The 22,689-nt window shown below is 37.1% G+C and overlaps 1 protein-coding gene across 1 annotated transcript in view; it reads right to left on the bottom strand.

Moving 5' to 3' along the window:
- Positions 1 to 4,565: 4,565 nt before the first annotated feature.
- TIPARP (TCDD inducible poly(ADP-ribose) polymerase) overlaps positions 4,566 to 22,689 on the bottom strand; it is a 29,855-nt gene continuing 11,731 nt past the window's right edge. The window contains exons 3-6 of the mRNA XM_072727230.1: positions 14,512 to 14,680; positions 13,054 to 13,214; positions 7,260 to 7,538; positions 4,566 to 6,643 (exon numbers count right to left, since the gene is read on the bottom strand). Coding sequence (XP_072583331.1) covers positions 6,196 to 6,643; positions 7,260 to 7,538; positions 13,054 to 13,214; positions 14,512 to 14,680 — 1,057 coding nt within the window. The 3' untranslated portion in view covers positions 4,566 to 6,195. The remainder of the gene's footprint in view (positions 6,644 to 7,259; positions 7,539 to 13,053; positions 13,215 to 14,511; positions 14,681 to 22,689) is intronic.

Genomic DNA, 22,689 nt, shown 5'->3' with positions numbered 1-22,689 from the left:
GCAAAGCTGACTAAGCAGATGTCCCTTCCTTCAAAGCAAAGCTCAATGCAGCCTTTTGTTAAGAAGTTCCTGAGTACAGGAAAAAAAGACACTTAGGAGTGGAGTTAGTGCTTGAGACTTTAAGAAGTCTTTACAAAGACAAGGGTTTCTCATATTCCTTAACCAAAAGGGGCTCAAAAAAACCCTGTGCCTTGCTAGAGCAAAGGAAGGTACTTTCGATCATGGAGCACAGTGCCCTTTCAAGGAGGAAGTCCCAGGGTTCTAGAAGTTAGTCAACAAATGTTTTCTAAATAGCTGTGAACTCTTGGCCTATATAAGAAGAAAGATCACCCAAAGGGGGCTTGAAATTACAAAACTCACTCTTAGACAATCCTGGTACTAAAACTTGCCATCCCTACATCTTTTTCACCCATTCTTTAAGGCAGTTTGTTTCCTCCCTGCTTTCAAGAGGGCCAGGCTAGCTGACTCCCTATAGTGCTTGTCTTTATTCAGTAAATACCCCTTAGAAGAAGTCTTATTTTAAGTAAGGTTTGTCTTTAGCACGTGTATATACCACTCTCAGAAAGCCACTGCTGGTTTTCTCCTGGAATTTCGCACCACCTTTTAACATTTCCAATAAGCATGGGAAGTTTCCTTATTTGCAGGGCTCCTTTCAATTGCTGATTTCTGTGAGCTTGGTAAGTCTTTAATAGGATTTCTGTTATATTTACTACTTGTATTACCTGCTTATTGCTGTTGCAAATTACCACAAACTTGGTGGCTTAAAACAAAACAAATTTATTTCTAATTTCTCTCTGATCTCTGCTTCCCTCTGATTAGATTAGGCTCCCTAGTAAAGAAATGTTGGGAAATATCAGGAAGGGAGACAGAACATAAAGACTCCTAACTCGGGGAAACGAACTAGGGGTGGTGGAGGGGAGGAAGGCGGGTGTTGGAGGGGAATGGGTGACGGGCACTGAGGTGGACACTTGACGGGATGAGCACTGGGTGTTTTTCTGTATGTTGGTAAATTGAACACTAATAAAAATTAATTAAAAAAAAAAAAAAGATTAGGCTCCCTAGGACAATCTTCCCATCTAAAAACCCTTAATTGAATCACAGCTACAAATCCTCTTTTGCTATATAATGTTAACATATCCCTACGGGTCATTATTTAGGCTACCACTCTACTATTTCTAGTATTACTAACATTTTGTTGTATACCATGAGCGAGTTACTGGGCTAACTCTTTACATTTTTAAATCTCAATTAGTCCTCAAGCCACATACTAAGATTGTCTTTCTCAGGTTTGTGACTAAGCCATTGCTTTCTGGTAAGTGACAGTAATTCCATCACAAAATCGAGTAACAATGATTCACAAAATTTGCATTCCCACTGCAATCTAGCACTGACTTATATATACCTACAATTATAAAAATAAGATTACAAACTTGTATTTTTAGAAAAATGTAAGTCATGTGGGGTAGAAACTTGCATTTAGAAATTAGCTACATTTATGAGTGGTTGAAACTAAAGCTGTGGTTACTGGGTTGAGTTAGCTTAGATCCATGAGACCAATGCTAATTAGATTTATGGTTGCTACCCCTAAGTGGGACATTTCATTGCACTCAGCTTAGAAATCATGACTTAAATTCTTGACAAAAATACTGTGAAATGCAGACATTCATCAGAGAACTGTGGGTTAATGCCCCAAATCCATTACTGCTGCTCAAAAACTGATTTATAAACTGATGAGCATTGAAGAGTCCCTCATTATCATGTAGTTGAGAAGCATCTGTTTAGTGTACGCCTGCCGCTCACATTTATTAGATGCAGTCCTTATTGTACTGTGAAGCACTATGAAGGGCAGCTGATTTATCTAAACAGAAGGCCTGCCAAATGACAATTTGGCACCTAAAACATTGCTAAATATTAGACAGGTTAGAGACTTGAACACTAGTTTGAGCCCCTTAATGGTGTGATTTGATTAGGGCTTTTTAAAGATTGGATAGAGTTAAGGAGATCTATACCATTATAAAACTTGAATATAGAAATAGTTTAGCCCAGTGGCTTCCAGTCTGTTGGCTGTAAACTAGCAGCATATGGGAGTTATTGTAAGGAGCCCATTAATCCATTTGAGCACCAAATGTTGTTTGTAGACTAGGTATATCCTACGTATCAAATGCAGATATGGTTGTGATGAGTAACACAAATTTTCATTAAAAGACCACTGAATTCGGGGCACCTGGGTGGCTCAGTGGTTGAGCGTCTGCCTTCGGCTTAGGTCGTGACCCTGGGGTCCTGGGATTGAGCCCCGCACCGGGCTCCCTGCAGGGAAGCCTGCTTCTCCCTCTGCCTCTATCTCTCATGAACAAATAAACAAAATCTTTAAATAAAGCCTACTGAATTCATAGAACCTTTTGATCATATTTCATTAACCATTAGATTCTTAAGGGCAATTAAGTCCATGAAATTCTGATATTCTTAGAGTGGTTGGACACTTCTGCTCTAGCTTAGGAAATTTAGCAAAGTGTCCATGAAATGCTTCTAACACACAAACACTTCCACTCATGCAAGATTAAAGCTTTAAAAGAGCTCCATCTGACAGGCTCCCAGAAGATACACTGAGTGAGTTAAACAAGAACATATCAAACAAGAGCAACTAATAATGCCGGTGAAAATTTGTCAAAAGCAAATTTTTTTTCTACCATGGTAGCTTACGAGAAAAGTTAGCAAAGGTTAAAAGCATTCTTATTGTATTAAGAGTAACCTAAATGAATAAAGTGTATGTCAGATTTTAAAACACAACACTGTCTTCTCTAAAAAAATATATATATGTATCTGGGGTGTCTATGTGGCTGAGTCAGTTAAGCGTCTGCCTTGGGCTCAGGTCATGATCTTGGGATCTAACCTCGCTCGAGTGGAGCTCCCTGCTCAAGTGGAGAGTCTACTTCTCCCTCTCCCTCTCCCTCTTCCCATCCTGCCGGCATGTGCTCTCCCTCAAATAAAATCTTAGAAAAGAAAAAACATATCTGGCTTTTTTTTTTTTTTAAAGATTTTTATTTATTGAGAGAGAGAGAGAGAGAGAGAGAGAAAGAGAGAGAGAGAATGAGTTAGGAGGAGAGCAGAGGCAGAGGAAGATGCAGACTACCCACTGGGCAGAGAACTTGAGGAGGGGCTCAATCCCAGGACCCCGGGATCAGGACCTGAGCCAAAGGCAGACATTTAACCGACTGGGCCACCCAGGCGCCCCTGTATCTGGCTTTTAATTTGTAAATAAACACTATTGGTCTGTACAGAACTTTACAAAGCATTTTCACAGCATAGGATCTCAAAGTTGGATCATTCTTATTTGCAGTCTCTCAAAAAAAAAAAAAAAAGAAAATCCACAAAACAAAAAACCCAAACTTCTATTTCAAATATGAGAAAAGTAACCATATGAAAGGTTAAGGGATTTTTCCAAGGTTATAGTATAATGGAAGATCTTAAGTTATTTTAAAAACATAGACACACAATAGCAATAAGTAATATGGATTAGATTTTGGAAGTGTCATACAGAATTTTCTAAACACATTTTGATTATTTGATCCCAATTAAGGAAAACTAGGAACATTTTGTTGTCATCTTACCTTCCTTAAATGAAGGAGGAAAAACCCCTCTGATTTAAACTGACTGTATAGCACTGTTTGGGTGAATACGTTGTTTTTCAGTCATTTTCAGACCTAGTATAATAAAAATTCCTCTTTAAAGATCAGTATATTTCAGGCCCTCATGATTCTCTTTGGTATCTAAATAATCATTTACTAAAATAAACAGGTTTGTAACAAAACGCACAGAGTTGGATTTTAGAATTTATAATTACAAAGGACCCAATATTTATAAACTTTGCACATCTAAAAAAAGCTCTCCTATCTATAGAACTGTACGACACTGGAATGTCTCAAGGAGTCTGCAGCCTCTCCCTGGCAATCTTAACCACAGTTTAAATTAAGAGTAAGTTCCAGCTTTCTGAAATGGTGTAAATTACAGTTGTGTCAGTAGGGAGAAAGATTTACTGAATGCTTTTCAGTTTGTTTTAAAGCCATGGAACCATTAAAAGATTCAGACCAACTCCACAGCTCTTGCTTAGTTAAAACAACATACAGTACTATACAGGAATTTAACGATTATTACACCAGGGGGGAAAAGCACTCAGATCAGATCACTTTAAGTTGGCTGAAAGCGAAGGTGCTTGACAGCCAACAAGATTTCTAGAATTCTTTTTCATATTTACTTCAGCACCTGTTGATGGGGACAACCTACTTGTATTTTTCACTATAGCTGTTTGCTGATATACAGCTTGCCCCTTTTCCTCAAACATTTACCTGCAAAATAAAACATTCACTCTTCTCTTGTGACTTACAGTTGACTGCTACCTAATAGTTTCTGCTGATTTCTAGAGCACAAAAGCTCAGGCAGCAGGTTCTGATTGGGTCTGTTCAGTCACTCAATTGCACATTCATTCAACCAATCAACCAGCATTTACAGACAGATTATCCACTATGTGCTGAATTCAGTTATCTTCAATGGAACCAAAACAGCAGAAGTTTTAAAGAATTACCAGAACTTTTATTTTTGCTTAGTTTTATTAAAAAAATAAATATGTCATAAAGCTTTATTTTCCTTAAAGGAGAAAAAAAGGAACAAGTTTCATAAAATCAAATAAGCAATGGTAAGGTGTCTTAACTTGAAAAAGATCGGGAATCACTGGTTTACAAGTTATAATTGAATGAAAGAACAACTGTTAACAGCCACAGCTGGCTGCTTCATGCCAATGGCAGCAAACAACGAGATCAACTAGGGCAAAATAAATAATTGTGTGGAAGCCCTGATAAGTGCTTAAACAGACTGATTCACTGAGACATCAGTATAGATATATCTTGCTTTAAACAACACAGGAGTTCCTGAAAAGTTCTGTGTAAATGAAATAACCACAAACATACTAGGAGAGCTTGGTATCTGAAAGAATTCCGTGGGGAATTCTTTTCTGAACAACCACTTCCACTTCTGTAAATCCAGGTATTTGCTTTGCTTACGGCAAAGTACACCTAGCTGCTTCCTCTCTGAACTGAGGCATTAGCATATACACTTAACATTGCTCCAGCTGGGCCAGTGGCACAATTTCCAAGTTTGTGTTTCTATTAAGTAGTGTAATATACAGTCGGCCAGGGAATCGAGCTGCAGCTGGCAAAGCAGGCACAGGGGTGGGATAACCACCTTAACAAGATTTCCAAGCCAACAAATACTTTTGAGAGTCTACTTTGTGCAAAGCACAGTAAGAAACCTTTTCGACTCAGTTATACATGTACTTCCTTCCTCTAAAACCTTGTCAGGGCCTAGGTCTGGAACTCTAAAAGTAATACTACTAATCCTCAAGACTGGCTTTAACCAAATTAGCTGCCCAACTCCTTCAGATTGGGGTAGATGATAATGGAAGAGACTGGGTTTTCTAAGGCCTAACTTTAACAACACAAGAATCATGTTTCATATAACCGGTTAGTGAAAAATTTTGCTGGTGACAAAAATTTTTCAAATGGTTCTTCTTCTTCTTCTTCTTCTTTTTAAAAGTGTCCTCTGAGTTCTCAGACAAACTCTGAAGAACAATTAAAGTCACTGATGCTCTCTGGTTGGGTGATACGTTTCAGTTCTGCTGATAGAAATAAAAATTGCTTTCCACCCACCAGAATTTCATGAACTTATCTTACACCATAAATGATGCTTTGGACAGGGAATGAGTATGGTAGTACTAGCTCCAGTCAGTTTTTATCATTATAAATACACAGAATCCTCACTTTGCTCACAGCCTCCCATTTCATTTGGCCAAACTTCTACCAGGCTTAAGCCACATTTAATTAGTTAGGCTGTTCAGTTTCTTTTAAAAAATGCTTCTAATACCATTGCTGCCGATATGTACAAGTGTGAATAAAAAGAGTATGCAATCTGTAGTCTTTTCCACACTGAGTACACTAACAACAATTAGTAAATAATTAAAGAATAAGTGGTCATTTTAAAACTTGTTTTTCTTTAAAAAAATTTCACTTTCTAGCACTTAAAAAATGGGTCTTAAAAGTGCCCTATTAATGTCCAATGCTGTTCCCATTCTGTCCCACCCATCCAAAACCTGCTACAAATGCTGGATCGAGTTCATATCAAATAATTTAGCAGTACCAAGATTTTTCAAATGGAAACAGTGTTACTGACTTCTTCATACTGGATAACAAAATAAGGGTAACTCTGATCATCATTAAAAATGACAAAAATCTGAGGCTCAAAGAAATTATCCACACAAGAGTCATACAGGTCGCTGGTGACACTGCCAGGGTTGACCGGAGGGGGCCTTCTCATGCCATGACTGCCCATCGTGTATCTGCCAGTTAGCACTTTGGCCAGAAACATGAAATGGACTCCTTTGGAGGACTTCTTAGAAAAGTTATGAGAGTAGCTTGCCTTCTTTGCAAAATAACTGCCTTGTCCAAACATGGTAGCATGCTTTCCACAGACTCGAGGGTCAAAGTTGTGCTTGCAGATTCCATCTACCACATCCTGTGATGTTCCATGAAATAAATGTCTCTCATTTATTATTCTGTCACGGCCAAACATTTTCCTGTTCATATATTCCTTTTTCCTAATGCAAAGAGTGGAGAGGGAATTCAGAAGAAGGTAGATATAGATCAATTTAATAGGCAAGATGTAGTCATAAACTTCTCTTTACCGTTTCCATGGGGAGGAAATGTTAAAGTAGCTTCCAAGGGCAAAATGCCATCAAAGAGCATATTAAAGGTTTAAACTTATCTTTTCCACTACAGACAAGAAAAGCTATTTTCTCCCCCCACCCCCTACACCTGTTCACTTGCTCTCTCTTCCATTTCAAATCTAGTTCACAAACTTACCTTCTCAGGATAGCTTTGTCCTGGAGTGTCTTAATTCTGAGATTTCTCAAACCTGCCCGTATTCTTTTTGTATTACACTTATTTATTTGTTGACTCGAAATGCAGCATAGTAAAGTGATTAAGAGCAAAGCTTCTGGTGCTAGACTGCCAGGGTTCAAACTCTAGGACATATCTTATTAGCTGTATGATGTGTGGCAAGTTACTGAACTTACGGAGTGTTGTGAAGAGTATATGTGAATTAACGTATGAAAAAATACAAATATATTAGTTTTTTGAAAGTCTTTACTATTATGTTCTACTCTGTCATTAACTACATTAAGAACTCTTTAACTTTTCATATTGTGGACTCACCTTTTATATTTCTCCCAAAGAAACTGGTTTTGGACTCTCAATATTTGCAAAATTCTATATTTAAACTCAGGCACAGTCTTATGAAAAAGATTATAAATGATTCGATAGCTTTTGTCCTCCACAGAAACAGGCACTTGGATGAAGTCCTGAGATGGATGCATATAAACCCAAGTTTCAGGGTAAAAGTTTGCTGAGGTGACCCCATCGGGGCAGATGATTTGTGATGATGAGGTTGCTTCAAGAGGTGGAGGAGCCTGTGTGGGAACACCACCAAGTGTCCTACAAGGGAGAGGAAGGAATGTCAATGTAAAACATAAGTACATCTCACATTATAGTGCTCTATAGCAGTATTTAATATCATCACTTGTAAAACTTTAAGTGCTTATTTAGAAAACAATACAGAAAATGCTGTGTATTAAAAAACATCTTAAAGTAACACTGCCTGTACACAGATAACCTATTATTAGCTTCTTCCGGACTTCCTCCATGTGGAGAAAACTCTGGAATATACTGCTACAAGGCAAGCAAGCAAGCAAGCGCCAATTTATGTTTACTTTCTGAATCCTAGACTCCTCTTTTGCCTATACGGTTCAACTTTTTTCAAGAGTACAATGATAATTTCTATGTATTCTTCAAACTTTGCTGTACTAAGCAGAAAATGTGCCATTACTAAAGACTATGTATGTGTGGGAGGAGCAGACTGAGGGGAGACAAAGTAAGGCAGGCAAGAAAGAGGAAGCTTAATAGGAAGAAGACATAAAATATTAAAAATAAAAAAGCTGGGATCCCTGGGTGGCTCTGCGGGTTAGCGCCGCCTTCAGCCCAGGGTGTGATCCTGGAGACCGGGGATTGAGTCCCACATCGGGCTCCCTGCGTGGAGCCTGCTTCTCCCTCTGCCTGTGTCTCTGCCTCTCTCTCTCTCCTTCGGTGTCTCTCTTGAATAAATAAATAAAATCTTAAAAAAAAAAATAAATAAAAAAGCTTAAGGGTTCCTGGGTGGCGCATTTGGTTAAGTGTCCAACTCCTGGTTTCAGCTCAGGTTGTGATCTCACAGGTTGTGAGATTGAGCCCTGCACCAGGCTCCATGTTCAGGGGGGATCTGCTTGAAGATTCTCTCCCTCTGCCCCCACCCCCTCAGCACATGCACAGTGTTCTCTAAAATAAATAGATAAATCTTTTAAAAAAAATTAAAAAGCTTAGACTTTTTGTATAAAAAACAAAAATCATTGGAGTAGGCATTAAAAGCCAACATTTGCTTCATTTTTACTATCACATAACAACAAAGTCATCAGTTTTATTCAAATTTTACAGCTTTAGGTGTGCTGAAGATGGAGGTAATTACTTTAAGCTCTAGACACCAGTATGTATAACCTTGAACCTTTAAATTCAGGTCTGTTACATCTTAATGGATGAGTTTAGATAAGCAGCAGCTGAATAGTTATTTATTCCTGCCCAATTAAATGCTTATATTTAAATTATATTTCTTGGCCTTTTTCAAAACAGAGCAAAAGGGAAGAATCAGAGAGATAGGAAATCTTGGCCCTGCGTCGCAGATTCAGGGCCAGGGTACTGTAACACTCCTCAGCACAGAGCGGTCACAAGGAAGCAGTAAGTCTGCCAAATGGATTAGGAAACTAACATTTTCAAAAGACCTTTGTGACACAGAGGTTACAACTGTGAGTGAACGTGCATCTAATCTCCAAGAGCATATCTTACCAGCTTCCCCCTCGTAATCATAGCCACCTTATAGTAAGCACATACTATGGACAGGCATTTTACACACAGTACTGCTAACTGTCATAACCCTCCAAGACGGCTTGGTTATCTGTACTTTTTGAATAAAGAAACTGCTAATATAGTAGCAAAGAACAGAGACAGGATTTGAATCTAGGCTTATCTACAGTTTCTAGACAGTATACCCTTTCCACTGCTATATACTATGTAACTCCTATCACACACACACACACACACACACACACACACACACACTCCTCTAGGCTCCCATGGTTTGAAAGTAATGGATATATATCATTGTTACAACTCAGGTTTGCCGGATACCCACTACTACCACCACCATCTCACACAGTCTTTTAAGAGATGGTTTGATAAGAAGCTAAAAAGCTATAGAAGCACAACTGCCTTCTCTAACACCTGCCCCCTTCAAGTGGCTGTGCCTACAATTTAGCAAGCCTCAAAGGTCCCTTAGGAGACACAGACAGGAGTTAATGGGAGGAGCCAGGGCTTACAGGATCCCCCACATGCTTTTAAATACGAGGGCTAATTTAAAAGGGGCACTGGTTTCTACAACCTTCATGGCAGAGGCATAATACTTCCTGTCCTCTGGAGCATTTTCATAAAGCCTTGACAAATTCCTCCAAAGCCTTCATTCACTAGCACATTTTTCTGAAGAGAGGCCCCACTGCTTTAATCAGATTCTGAAAGGTCTGTAACTTCTTAAAAAGACATCACTATTCTGGAGAAATGGCAGGAAACACAAAGTATAATCTCTTTATTTTTAGCCGTTCCCTTCTATTCTAGCTTTGCAAAGAGAGTAAGTTCCAGCCTACGAGGTTTTCCAGTATTATTAAGGATTGAAGTTTCTGAGTTGAGGAAAGAAAGTTAAGATTCTCCCAACCATTCTGCCCAAAATAGGTTTTAGGCTGCTGTCATAGCCATACTGAAATGCTGGCACTGACCAAAGAAGACTCACACTTGAAGATGAGCCTGTGTAAATAAATCCTATCAATCCTAAAACATTAGATTTCATATATACAATTTTCATCCATTCCTATCTATAGATGCTTTCTTTTAATGAACCAATGTCCTAATTGGGCTAAAACATAAAAATGCATACAGTCAGCTGTCTGATGGACTTCTACGCTCCAGTTGCCATGGGTTAGAAATATATCTTCCAAGCACAGTTACAAATATGGCTTTATTTTCTGAGGATATTAAGTTTGTATTCAGGTCATGGGTATTCCAACGACATATCATGTGCTTCACAGTGCTGTACCAGCCTTCTTTACAGAGGCAAAGTTGAAGGGTAGGGAACTTGTACTCAAGGACTTCTGAAGAATGGATTTTCAGAATTCAAGGTCATCTTTTACAATCTCCTTCCCTCCCCTTGCCATTTCAAAGGATGTTTCCTAACCCACTTTCAGGGATGAAGTAAAAATTCATTTTATCCTTTTTGGGGAGAAGTCAAACTGATTCAGGCTTTCCTATGACCATGGGGTGACTACACAGGATATGCCCTTTCAGCTGAAATGAACTCTTAAATCTCTAAATCTGAGATTTGTTTGCGTATGCAGCCTCAGCTCAAGTATTCCAAGAATATTAAAGAATAAGCTCCTTTTTATCAGCCTCATTAAAAAGCAGCAAGCAAAAGGAAAAAATATTTTCTTTGTAACTATGAGTGATGGTTAACTAAACTCGATTGTGGTAATCATTTTGCAATATACAAGTCATTATACTGTACACCTTAAATTTAAGTGGACAGAGTTGTATATAGTTAGAGCTCAATGAAACTGGAGGGAATTAAAATCACTAGGGAAACTTATTTATGAGAAGTCAAATTTGCAGGAAATTCAGAGATTAAGTCAGCCAGCCCCCTCATCCCACCTCTCTTATTCTGGCATTCCCAATTCTTAGGCATCTGATTCCCTGATAACTGTGGCCTTTTTGACATTTATGTTTTAATCTGATGCTCTGTATTTACTAACACTTAAAAACAAAACTTTCTTCCTGGCTAATATTAAAATCATGGTCTATTTTTGCAGTTGGCTTTTTGAAACTAATCCCTCTCTACTTTCTTCCCACTAGGCCAGTCTGAGTGCCCCACAGCCCCAGACTCCAGGGCAGATAGGAACTGAAGGGCTGCATTTACCCATTCTGAGGCCAGTCTGAGTGCCCCACAGCCCCAGACTCCAGGGCAGATAGGAACTGAAGGGCTGCATTTACCCATTCTACCCTGGTGAACTTGCTGCTTCTTTGCTCTTTTCTCATTTAAGTGTCTGCATAATCTCTTTGATTTGCTAAGCTCTTACTTTATACCTGATTATCACTACTTCAGACAAGAAGACTAAAATAGGAAATTTTAAGAAGGAAAAGGAAGGGAGCATAGAGTGACTTTGTTCTCTTGAAAGCCTATGTTATAAATAGTAAGGTGCCAAATTTGCAACATTGATTCTACTACCGCTTATATTATTTTCATAGTTCATACTTTTACAAAATAAGCCTAAGTGTAAAAAGAGGAGGGAGGAGTTATTCCATAATTACTTGTCTTAGGATTGAAATAAATCAATGTTCACCATTCTGTAAAACTTCTCCAACAATGCAGCACTCGAATGAGCATTCTTACTCTCACTCAGAAGCTACATCCCGCTTGATTGGCTCAGCATGCCAAGCTGCTGGTCTCACTAATGAGTTCCACCATCTCACTAGGAGGACAATATGTTCCTAGCTACTGGACGCTGACACTATCTCCAGCTGTGCTAGTGAAATCACAGAAATGGCATTTTTATTAGTTTCTAATAAAAAAATAAAAAGAAACATACAAGGTAAAAATTTTCACACTTGGATTAGAAAGAAAGCACACATTTACCCCAAGCCAACATATATTTCTAAAATCAGCCTTACTAAAAATTGCTTTTGGATACTAAGCATTTCAGGGATTTTTATTCATTCGTATTTTGTTTTTAATGTTCCCTTTGCATTCTCAATTAGAAATCATTAAAATTCTGTCATAATGATCCAGGGAAAACAGTTTGAGACTGAAATTAAAAAAAAAAAAAAAAAAAACACCAAAACACAGATTATAAAAACAGCATCTCTACAATTAGGAGAAGAGAAAAACCAGTAACTCTAGACCTCCCCCAGTCATAAAACCAAGTAAACTTAGCATCATTATAAAGATCAGGCTCTAAATATGGTATATCTGATGAGTACATTAACAATTTCCCTAGGGTTACTAATGGCCATGCTATTGGTAACACACTCCATTTTTCTGGCATCTATGGAGATGTACCCATGGGCATCTAGGGGTGGGGAAGAAGAAATAGCACTGGGGAAAAATGGAAGAAGAGCTCACCGACAATTCAGAAGAATGAGTTCAGTCTCAACCTAGAAATATGACAGGTGATTTTAGTGAGTTTTATAGGAAGGTAGGCCTTACTTAGCAAATGAGAATGCAAATTATTTGAAAAGAATTTTTCCCATGAAAATTCACTCAAAAAAGGAGAATTAGAGAATGTCACCTTGAAGGACTCTCCCTACTTGCCCTGGCAGTTTACCTGTACTGGGAAGTAGTCCTATTACATGGATGGTTATCATTAGGAAACTCTGTATCTTCCACAAAAGAAGCAAATGCAAACTACCTCATTCTAGATATAATTAGTTTTTGTTGTGCAAAAATGTTATTTCTGTTTGCTTCTCACTTCAAAAAAAAAAAAAAGAAAAAAAATCAACTGGATTATCAGTTTTTTTTTTTTAAAGATTTTATTTATTTATTCATGAGAGAGAGAGAGAGAGAGAGGCAGAGACACAGGAAGAGGGAGAATCAGGCTCCACGCAGGGAGCCCGACCTGGGACTCGATCCTGGGCCTCCAGGATCATGCCCTGAGCCAAAGGCAGATGCTCAACCACTGAGCCACCCAGGCATCCCAGATAATCACTTTTATGTTAGGTTAACTGTAGCTTATCTGAACTCTATCATTTAAAACCTTTTACTCTTTGGCATTCAGTTGTACATTTATAGAAAATGAGAGTAAAAATAAGGCTTTCCACTGACACTTACTGTAAATATGGAAGCAGTGTAAAACAAGAGCGGAAGAGGGGTCTCCTTTTTATTTCTCTCCTGAAGAATGAGTTGTGGAGGATGTAGTGGTTGTTCCACATCATAAATCGGACCTCTTTCAGACCTCGAGAGTTGGCTTCTTCAATCAATCGAATTACAGACTGGAGTAGGAAAAAGAAGTTAGAAAAAAGCAATCACTATGAAATATGAAAAATGTTACTGTAACTAAAGTCAAAAATAGTTAACCTTCCTGTTAACATCAGAAAAGTATCAACGAAGTGCAGAGTGTCAAATTAATTCCCTTTACACAAAGGACTTGGGGGTGGGGGGGAGACGGTGAGGGGACAAACAGAATAGAAAGATGTTCCCTCTTCAGAAGAGCATGGATTTCCACCTTATAAAACACGTGAAGCCCAGGGAACTATTCTGTTCCATCTGGAGGCCTTAACAATGTCCTAGAAATTTTTTTGTTTTATTGCTTAAGGAAATTTTCAGAAGAGGATTAAAGATGGTAGTATATACAGTTCAAATAAACTAGTTAAGTTCCAAACCCAAGAAATCTTTCAGAGGTAAAACATAAGGACAGCCCAAGTATTCTGAGAATACTTGGAAGGTATTAGATACTAGTGATTACTTAAAAGAGTCTCAGAAATCTTAATTCAATTGTGTATTATTAAGCAATTAATTAACATACAAGTAGTTTTCTTTAGCTATTGCCTTAAAAGAAAACCTAAGGGTAAATAAGTCAGTTCTCCCCTTCTGTAATGTTAGAAATGAATTTAATCAAATTAAAGAAGTCAGATCTTTGGAATGTGAAATTAATCTCTAACGTCCATTTTATTGTTTTTAAACTTGACTCAGAATTCTCCTTCAGAGGCAAGTAAATCCATCATCATTTTAAAACCTCGCTTTGTGATTGATGAGTTATTCTTACCATCTCAGACCAAAGATGCATGTATACATATGGCAGAATTTTAAATGACTGATTTGCCTGACCACAACTCAATAAACATTTTCAAGTATTTCTTCCAGGAGCTTAAGAGTGCTTGTTTCCCATTAGACTTCTGAAATGCTAAGTGTAACACATGATCCAATGAACATGAGCCCAGGAGCCAGAAATAGCCAGAATTACACCAGTGCTCATCTCATTAAAATTATTCCAAAGGGGCACTGAGTCTGAGTATTTACCACCGTAAATACTTGATCTCTACAGTATGAAGATACTGGGGAAAGCATTTTACCTCTCTGGTAATAGTGTATTTATGGATTCCAGATTAATGGAAAGAAATATATCCTCAGAAAAATTGATAATAATGTTAATCAACAAGACTCAATTTTACATCAATAAGCTCTTTGATTTGTTGTTCTGTGCAATTACTGTTGTAAAGGAAGAAGGCAAGGACAGTAAAAGACAAAAAAAGCTTTAATGCACTTTTTGGAAAAAGAACCTGTAAATACCTCAGGATATTCTCTCCATCCAAAGTGGTCCCTACAGAAGAACTTCCAGACTGTGTGATAAATAGAGTTTATATTGCTAGAGGGTGGTGTGGACAGTCTTCGTAGTTGGTCAAATTCAGTTGTTTCATACACATTCATGGCATTCAAATCTGCCCAAAATTCTTGTCCTCTAAAGAGACCCCCCCCCAAAAAAGAACTGTTAATACATTTGCAAAATAGGAATATCTAAACATTTCAACAGACATTAGAAATATATAGTATAACATGCTGTAGAATTTTCAAAACTTGTCTTATTTGGAGTAAAAGGACATGACTGCTTCTTTCCCCTTTTCCTAAGTGCCTTTTCTTAACAAGACCAAAAAGTTCCAGGCCATGGAGTTATGGTAGGACAGAGGCTATCCCACAGTATCACAGACCTAAATCAATCAATGTAATTTCATCCTCCACCCTGGTCTCAGCCAATCAGGGAGTCAGTTTTGAGATGAAGTTGACATAGAAAGCAAGCAGAGAAACAAAAGAAACTTCTCTTGAACCCTGTCTTTTTTTCAGAGGCATCAGTTTACCTAAGCCAATACAGAATACACAACATTGCCTGATGAAAGACAGGGGAAAAAAGGAAACAATTTTAAAAAGCCCAGACGAGACCAATATTACTGTTCTACCCAATATCAACACTATCTTTTATCCCAGGGATGGAGGGGGAGAAATTGACAAAACATTAAAAGAAAAATATTTTGGATTATTATGAAATTTAGCTATGCGAATATTTTTGTCATTTTGGTCTGCTGCTGCTGAATCAGTACTTCATAAATATCTCAATATTGTTGGGGGGAAAATTCCACTATATGAGTCAAAATCATTTAAGAAATTATAATGGGTGGTTCAATTAAAACATTTGCCTTTCTTTTTTAATGGAATTTCATCTAGTGTTTGAAACATCTGAACCATTATTTTACATAATTGGAAAATGTTCATTGTACTGTTCTCTTTTTGTGTTATGTTTCAAAAGGTCCCTAAGAACACATGAAAAAGAAAATATATCATAAAGTAACATCATAGATATTGGCAGAGTGACTAAGTTTCCAAATACATTCCTTCTTTCCACAACGGATTTCTAAATGGATTGTCTGTAACACACACATATTTCAGATCTAGTGGCACTCACAATGACTGGGTCATATGAAACTCAGGTGTTTGAACAAATATCACCAATAATTAACTTATTTCCTTGCTGTAAATCAGGATTTTGAAAAGGGTATTTATTAATTCTGACCTATGGGTTTTGTTGGTTAGTACAAAACTTTCCAAATTCTGCTCTTGGAACACTTGTTTCAAGGACTGTTAATAGGTATTCTGTGTAAAAAGCATTCTGTGTTCAAATGTTTGGAAAAAAAAAAAAAACTTGGTTACACAAAGTTAAACAATTTACTTACTGCAGCCACTCCTCAGTTCCTTTAATATGCTAAGGTAAATATTGAAGTACCATGATGACGGCTATAAAGTATCTTTCTAAAACTGTGACAGTGCTCTCTTCCCTTTTTTTCCCCATGAATACTTATTAACGTCTCTCAATAAACACCCCTGGCAAATGTCAGGGAAAGAAAATCTATTTCTTACCCTCTATCCTAATGTTTATAAGTTTTGAAACAGATTCTATTTGAAAAAAAACCCCTCAGGTCTATATATCCAACTAATAGTGCTGTGAAGTACATAACTTATAAAAACCATTATGTACCTTTAAAAATTCCTAGAGAGCTTCCCAAACCCTAATTTCCTGCTTAGAAAGAGCACTGACCAAAAAAAAAAAAAAAGAGTACTCTGGTAGGATATAATCTTAAAAGGAACATATACCTTTACATATACTTTTAACTAAGTGTGAAATGGAAATAAGATAATAAAATGTAGTTCAAAATCACATTGACACTTCTTGTTCCAAAGGATTTATGTTAAATAAGGATATTTAATTTAAAAGGAAAAAATTGTTCCTGGAAAATTCTTTAAGAAAGAAGAAGAAACACTGAAAACAAGAACTCTTATACCTAAATTAAGCTTCACATCAAGTTGCTTTAAGCAATTTTCACCTAATTTTAGGAGAATCTGATATTGAACAGATACCTGTTTCTCCCTCTTAATATAATTTCAGTTCTAAACAGATTTTCTTGCTTTAAATTTATTTCCCAGTAACTGTTCCCAATTATGAGCTAAATCCTCAGTATTTTCTTAAAGGAATTCTTAGAACAGCAGTTATTATGTTAATATGCATTATAAACAGCCAATGCTTTTTGCTGTTAAAGTACCAGATTTTATTCTGGACATCACTCTAGCAATTTCTGTTTAAGCCTGTATTATTAAGACTTCATAGATAATGATTTGCATGAGAAAGACATCTAAAACTGCAGCTTTTGCCACATCCTCTGTGCATTTCAGTCCATTGGGCATTATGAAATTTCTATGACAAATCCTAATTTACTACAATCAACTGTTCTTTGGATTGATGTATCAAAGTACTGTTTTAGCTCTATTTGATTTTCAATATGCTTTTCTAGACTTCACAGAGACAAAACAACAAATTTGAAAAACATTAAATTATCTTTTTATAAGATTAATTTTACCACCTGCTCTCCCTTAAACAGGGAATGCTTAAAAAATCCAAAGCCAAGAGTTTCTTTTCTCCTCCATCTGCACCAGTAAAAAATGCATGCAATACAGATGCCAAATGTTCAACACACACCACTCTTCTTTATCAAACCATTGTTTCTTATTATGAGAAAGCAGTTATGAGTCATGTATGTGTGGTAATGGTGATGGTGGGCTGTATTAGGCAATACACAAAGAATTAAACAGATGTAGTTCCTGGCTTCCAGGGGCTTCAAGAGAGAAGTAACTAGCAAAACACAAAACCAGAATCCATACATCTGCCTATTTAGATAGGCAGTCATCATTGCCACTCATCATTGGCAAGTGCATCCTGGGAATGAGAAGACACAGAGCAGGCATGCAGCATTATGGGACAGGAGATGGTGACTGGTATCTAGGAACAGATAAAGGTTAGGAAAAGTTAAGAGGCTTTCTCTAAAATTTTAGGGACAGTTTAATAATAGGAAATAATACCAATAAAGAAAGGGTTGTATGGAAGAAAAAAAAGGCGTTCTTCAAGTGCTTTGCTTCTTGGAAAAAGGGTAGGGACAGGGAGGCATAGGAGCAGTGCAAATAGCTGGAAAGGAAATCTTTTAAACAGATGAAAGAATGTGAACCGGGGTAAAATAGGCAATGTGAGAAGAGTCAGGCCATGAATTGAGGAAGTAAGCCCAGGGTCTCAGAGCCTCAAATTTAAGAGTAGAAATTTAGAGTACTGAGCAGATGGTGATAAAGGGTCAAAGCAATAAATACCGGATGTGTGAAGACTGAGCAAGAGACTGCTAGAGATTCGGAGGTAGAGAGAAACTGTAAAAGTAGGGTATAATAATCCTGGCAGATGAGAACCCTATTTGCCTAAGAACATCCCCACTGTGGGACTGCCAGAAAAGAGAGTAGGGGAGATAGCCACTGTGCAGGACTTAGATTTGACTAAATATATCATATGGCTAAATCAATCAGTACTGACTTAACCAAGATATAACCTTATCATGATGAATCAGGAAAAAAAAACGTCTTGTAAACAGATTGATGATTTTTGCTACAAAAGGAAGAATGAACTTAAATTTCTGAAATATTAACAATTCTGTTTCCACATGCTTCACCAAGAAACACACCACCACACATACCAAGAATCCAGATCAAAACTAATCTAAAATTCTAAAAGGAACACCCATTCTCATAATTTAGATGCTTTATAACAATGATTCTCCTCCTACTCAACAAATATCTTGACATAACAAGACAACATTTTCCAATGCTTATTATCTATGCATAGAGGACCAACACCCACACTAAGTCAGAAAGAATGTCCCACAACCATTTTCTTCTATGTAAATTTCAAATACAAAAGAAAGTAAACAGAGCCCATGATGTAAATGATAAAGAGCTATAATGAAAACCAAAACTATTAAAAAAAAAAGTTGCTAAATGAAACAGAAATTAAGAACCTAAATCTCTCTGTTAGATAAATAGTTCTTAGGATTATGCATTTGGGAGCTCAGAAAGGAATGTAACCATTTTAGATAATTTATCTGTATTTTTAAGTTGTCTGAAACCAACACCGAAATGTGAAAAACAAAAAAAAAACAAAAAAAAAATCTTAAGGAGACACACTGATTAAGCACTGGGCTATGTGCTGGGGATAAGATGAAAAAGGTCAGAGTTGGCAAGGAGAGAGAGATACAAGCAAACCCAGTGTGGTTATGGTGTGAAATGTGGCACAAAGGTGCTCCTGGAACAATTCAGAGGCAGAGGACCTACCTCTGCTGGAAAAAGGGGTCAGGAAAGGTGCTCATGGGACGTATCCTAGAGTAGATGAAAGCCAAGTCTGGCTGGACATCAAGCAGACAATGGGAGGCAGGACATCACATGCAGAGTGACTGGCATGTGTAGAAGCCAACCAAACAAGGCACGAGAGACCTAAGAGCACGCAGCACATACAGTTCATGTGGGAGGTCAGGGTGTATGTGCGTGTGAGGGGGATGATAAGAGATAAGACTGGACTGGATAGGGTGGCTGGGGCCAGATAATGAAAAGCTTTGTATGCTGGGTTAAGAGGTCAGGACTTGACTCTGTGGGCAATAGGAATCACTGGTTTATTTTCAACAAAGTTCAGACGTGCCTTTTAAAAAGCTACTCCAACAACGGTGGTATGGAGGACTGATTTGTTTATCTTTGGTAGGAGAGGGTGGAGAATGGTGGGGGAAGGGTGGAGATAGGCACTTACTTGCTTAAATATTAGCATCTTTATTATTAATATTTATTACTCTACGCCTAGCCATCTGTAACTATTAGAAACCACATGAGACAAATGATGACAGAGAGCTAAGGAGTAGGAGTGCTTTGAGAGGTATTTAAGAGTTAAAATCTAACTGCATAAAATAGGATTACATGTGAGGCTGAAGGGAATGAAGAGACATGAAGAGGCTGAAGGGAATGAAGGTTTCTGATCTGGATGACTGGGTAAAGTGCCATTACATGAAACAGGGATTGCAGGGGGTGGAACACATTTAAACGGGAAGAAGATGCAACTAAAATACAGAAGTCAGACTTTAGCAAAGGTCAATTAAATATAAATTTTCTAGACCCTACTCTGTAGGGTTTTAACCAGATGGGCTAGATTTTGGAAATCTGGCTTCCATCCTCTAAGAGCTAACTGGTTTCTATAAGGATAAACCTGTGATCTCAAACTAATTATCACCCGCCCATATCAGCCAACTAACTAGACACAATTAATAGGTCCTCTTGTTTTATTACTATGATGTAGAGTAAAAACTTCTCCCAAAACGGAGGGTCACAAACAATAGAAGGATAAAGATCAAATGAAGTATAGAGAGTACTTAGGCTCTTCTGCTATACTTGAGACAGGCATGACAGATGGGACATGTTTGCTGCTGCTAAAGAAATTTCACAGGCACACAAAATATAGCTGGCTTTTGATACCTGGCTTTGATGTTTCCAGAACTCATTTAGCAATGCTGAAATATCTAGCAGCTTATATATTCCTTCAAGTATGTTACAGGGTAATGAGAATCAAAGCCATGGCATATTCAACACAAACATATTTTGTGAGAGCAGTGTAGTTATTAAACTTCAGAGGACCACGTATTCATGGTCCTAACTTTATGCTTCAGAAGCGTAGTAAACGGTCATTTATTCTGGTACTGAGATTTTTGCTAATACTGACTCGTAAATAGCTCAGAGGCAATAAAAGTTGCCTATAAATGCTTACAAACAAGGCAACATCTTTCAATACTTATCAGAAGTTAAAATGTTTTTTAATGATTTTATTTATTTATTCATGAGAGAGAGACAGAGGCAGAGACACAGGCAAAGGGAGAAACAGGCTCCTAGTGGGGAGGCCAACACAGGACTCCATCCCAGGACCCCAGGATCATGACCTGAGCCGAAGGCAGATGCTCAACCACTGAGCCACCCTGGTACCCCAGTTAAAATTCTATATTTAACTTCTTTACTATGACATGCGTCTTAGTACCAACTGGATTTTTCCCCTTGTATCCAGAAGTAGCTATAGACATAGACACACCTACAAATCAAAATTAGAAGTTTACATTACTATGCACATGACCCTCAGTAGTTACGGGTGGGCAGTATTGAAATATTGAAAATTCAATCTGTCCACCTCTAAGGAGACCCTGACCTAATCAAGACAGGCTTGCTGAGGCTTAGCTCACTCTGTAAAACAATTAACATCAAATATGGATTTATCTTATGGTTCTAAATAGCTCAAATGATTTTTGAGTAGGTAAAAATATTCTTTAAGATACAATGAGTTTCTAGGAATCAATTCTTAAAACAGTGATCATTTTAAGGCAAAATTCTGATTGTATAAGCTGCTCCATTGGTGCTTCCTGAAACACCTTGGAAACAGGTGAATGAGAAAGCAGTAAGTTAGTGAATGGATGCTATCTAGAACCACATTTGATCTGTGTGTTAAACCCCATGTCTGGCTTAGACATCGAACTGTGGTCTTAAAGTCATTCTAGAAGTGAACACTGTGAAATAAAAATGAGAGCATAAGAGGAGAAAAAAGGAAGGCAGATTTCCTACATGAAAGAATATCATCTTTAAGCTTTTGTAATTCTATATTCTCCAAAAGCATGTGAGGAACAAACATATAACAGTTGAGTTTATTCTCAAAAAACCTTTGTACTAAGACACATTTGAGTACACCTAAGTACTTCATAAACCCCTAAAAAATACCGTACACTGAAGTTCCTTCTGCCCTATGCAAACACTAAAAGCAAATGATAATATCCACTTGAGGAAAAAAAAACCTGCTAAATTTTGTTACGTTGGGCTTTTTTGTTTGTTTTTATTACAAAACTACCAGATCTAAGGAAAGAACACAAAAGAACACAAAAGATGTGGATAAGCCTAAAATCTTTCACAAATAAAAATTACACTTATGAGATCAGAATATCTCACAGCTATCTATTTACAGAGGCATGGGATTAAATTTTGCACTCTGAAGACATCAGAAATGTCATACAGCCGTAACTTTTATCCAAGTTCAGTCACATGTCCTGAGGCACCTAGAAGGTAACTTAAGTGAGGCATACTTCCTAACCGTGGCCTGAAGAGGAAGTGAAACCTAATTTCTACCACACCAGCTGGGATAGAAAGCACAAGATAGATTTTTAAAAAGTGTGTACCATACCTTACACTGCCTGAAATTATGCAGTTACTGCTGTTTACGAAGAGGGGTAAATATCCCCATTTGTTAAGTGAAATATTTTTAAATCTGTGAAATTTCTATCTGACCTCAAAATAGACAATAAAAATTGTTTGCCATGTACTCAGGGCACCACACTGATTAATTCAATTTTGTGAATACAGAATTTTAAAGCACTGAAAGAGGGCTGAAACATATTTGTTTATACAATTTTTCTACTTGATTATAAAATCGGTTGTATGTAAATGCAAAAGTGTTTTAAAATAATTGTTTTCAAATAACCTCAAACAATTCAGAACTCATTCACACGTAAATGAAATACTAATTACAAATAATTATAGATGATGTCCTCTAATGACAACCAGTAAAAAAAAATACAATCTACTAATTTATATATTGAATTTTAAAATTATAAACTCCTTAAAAAAAGGTTTTATTCAGAATTTTCTCAATTTAGCCTTGTCTTTTTCCCCAGTTAGTACAATGAGCAAATTAAAAATATACACTTTGATGGCTTATTATGAGAACCCAGAGATGACTAAGAAACTCTCAAGACTAGAGATCTGAATGTATGCAAACTACTCATATAGAGAATTCATCATTTCCTGAGTTTTTTTAAGCAAATTTCTCAAAGAAAAAAAAAAGACTTCCTACAGAAAACATTAGGAGATACTTTTTTTAATCATCTTACATTTTGTAAACTATGATCACAAAACCTTTCAATAGGGCTTTAAATCAGTAACTTTTTTAAGGAAGAAGATTCTCTGAAGCCAAGTTTCTCAGACAGATTCAATATTATCAATAGTTAAGACAGCCTAAAATACTTTTTGGTAACAAATTAATTG

This window comes from Vulpes vulpes, chromosome 11 (assembly GCF_048418805.1).
Source record: "Vulpes vulpes isolate BD-2025 chromosome 11, VulVul3, whole genome shotgun sequence".
In the NCBI taxonomy this organism is placed as follows: domain Eukaryota; kingdom Metazoa; phylum Chordata; class Mammalia; order Carnivora; family Canidae; genus Vulpes; species Vulpes vulpes.
Note: the sequence above shows the minus strand (reverse complement) of the source record. Positions and strands in the feature narration are given on the sequence as shown.